Raw genomic sequence first — 2004 nt, 5'->3', positions numbered from 1 at the left:
ATATACATACACAATATATACATACATACAACATACATACATACGTACATATATATATATATATATATAGATATGTATATATATATATATATATATATACAAATAGTATACATATAGACGAATGGTATAGACCTAATTGCTATAAATTGCTGAATACGCACAAATCGATCATGACACTTTCGTATCCGTTGGAATCTCCTCCTATTAAATCTGTGGCAAAAAAAAACTCATTGTACGACATAACAATGGTTTCCGATTTCAAGTTCGTCGACAAATTTTATCATACCGCTAGCCAGAAGTCAATTATCCCAAGCAAACATATCGGGTTTAGGGTTTAGGGTTTTGAGGTTTAGGGGTTTAGATACAGCACACACCATATGATGCAACACAAACAATAGCGCACGGGCGAAGGTACCGATCACCTACACAGGCACACCGTACGTGACCATGTACTACAATGGCAACAATCAAACATAACATGCACAGCCGACTACACAACACACAGCTGTGCACGCATAGGACACACATCCCTGTGCTAATAAGATGTAGTCCACACACATTTGTGTTATTAGTCCACACACCTCAGTTATCAGTCCACACACATATGTTATTAGTCCACACACATCTGTGCTATTAGTACACACACCTGTGTTATCAGTCCACACACATCTGTGTTAATAGTCCACACACCTCTGATGACTGTGATGGCTTCCTGGACGACGTAGTTCACTTTCGTGGCCACCAACTGCATCAGCGTCTCAATGCACTGATCAGCAGCAATCTCAATTTTAATCGCACACTGCCCAATGGACTACCCCAACCACACCAGTGAAGCAACGGAAGAGCGAGAGTGTGTGTGTGAGGGAGATAGTATCGTCCTAGTCTCACAGTGTCGTATAGTCTCGCAGTGTCTGCTTGTGGTGTTGTTTTTGCTACAGGTGTTGTATTTGTATTATATTATCACTTGTGAGCAGTACTGCAATATACAGCGGATACACAACAGACAACTTAACTGAATGAACTTAGGGTTTAAGTACCTTAAACCCTAAGCTATAAACCCTAAAACGCAACTATCTCACCTGAACAGATTTGCGCACAAACGAGATGTCTGCCTCAGTAGAGTACTGACGCAATTCCCGCAGCACCTGCGGAGTGGAATCAACAGCCAATCAGAAACAGTTGTCGAACCAACGACCAATCAGAAACAGTCATTGATAAAATAGGATCACTTTACTGTCATGGAATACTATAACAGATTTACGGTAGCTACATATAACATCATGAGTATACTTTGGTTACATATAAAGACATACTGATATCTTGTCAAAACCTTATTAATACCTTGTTGACACTTTGATGACATCACATACTGCCTAAATGTGTGTGGTTTGTGCGCTGTATCTATGCTGATGCTAGCAAACTATTCGATTCCCGTTCCGAGTATGCTCACTTGACCTGAAAACCCGGTCTATTGCGTAGAGCCATGGCATGTACACTAGATTTATTCAGCCGCGCGTGCGACTGCAATATAGTAATTGGCCTGCTCACCTGACCTGAAAACCAGATTTATTGCGTAGAGCCATGGAATGTACACTAGGTTTATTTGCAATACAGCACTTGGCCTGCTCACCTGTGAGATGTTGTCTTCTTTGGCCAAGCGGACGATGATGTCCAGTTTCTGCATCTTCACGTAGATGGGATCGTTGTACTTGACAAAGAACACCTGTGCGCAACACACGTGTCACCAGAGGCATGCCAACCAGTTAGACGTGAGCGAGAAGGTAAACACTACACCCTACACCACGGAACCCTAGAACATAAAACCCTAGAACCTACCAAAGTAAGGGCTATGTAAGAGTATGAGGAAGTGAGTCTGAAGTTTGGTACTCAACTAAACACGTATACGTGCAATGGCAATCTCGTACTCGTTATGGAATGGCATCGTATCTAAGAAGATTAGCTAACATACGCCAACTAAGTCATGGTACACACGCCGCAAGATAT

At 41.8% G+C, this 2004-nt stretch overlaps 1 protein-coding gene across 1 annotated transcript; it reads right to left on the bottom strand.

Annotated features, from left to right (window-relative positions):
* Nucleotides 1-690: 690 nt before the first annotated feature.
* Nucleotides 691-1145, bottom strand: SARC_14947 (hypothetical protein; the record flags this gene model as incomplete). The annotated part of the gene is made up of 2 exons (XM_014290924.1): nt 691-811; nt 1080-1145. Coding segments are annotated over 2 exons (187 nt in total), but the record flags the coding sequence as incomplete, so codon positions are not given.
* Nucleotides 1146-2004: the final 859 nt, after the last annotated feature.

This window comes from Sphaeroforma arctica (genome assembly GCF_001186125.1).
Source record: "Sphaeroforma arctica JP610 unplaced genomic scaffold supercont1.5351, whole genome shotgun sequence".
Lineage (NCBI taxonomy): Eukaryota > Ichthyosporea > Ichthyophonida > Sphaeroforma > Sphaeroforma arctica.
This window is presented reverse-complemented; position numbering and strand designations above follow the sequence as displayed.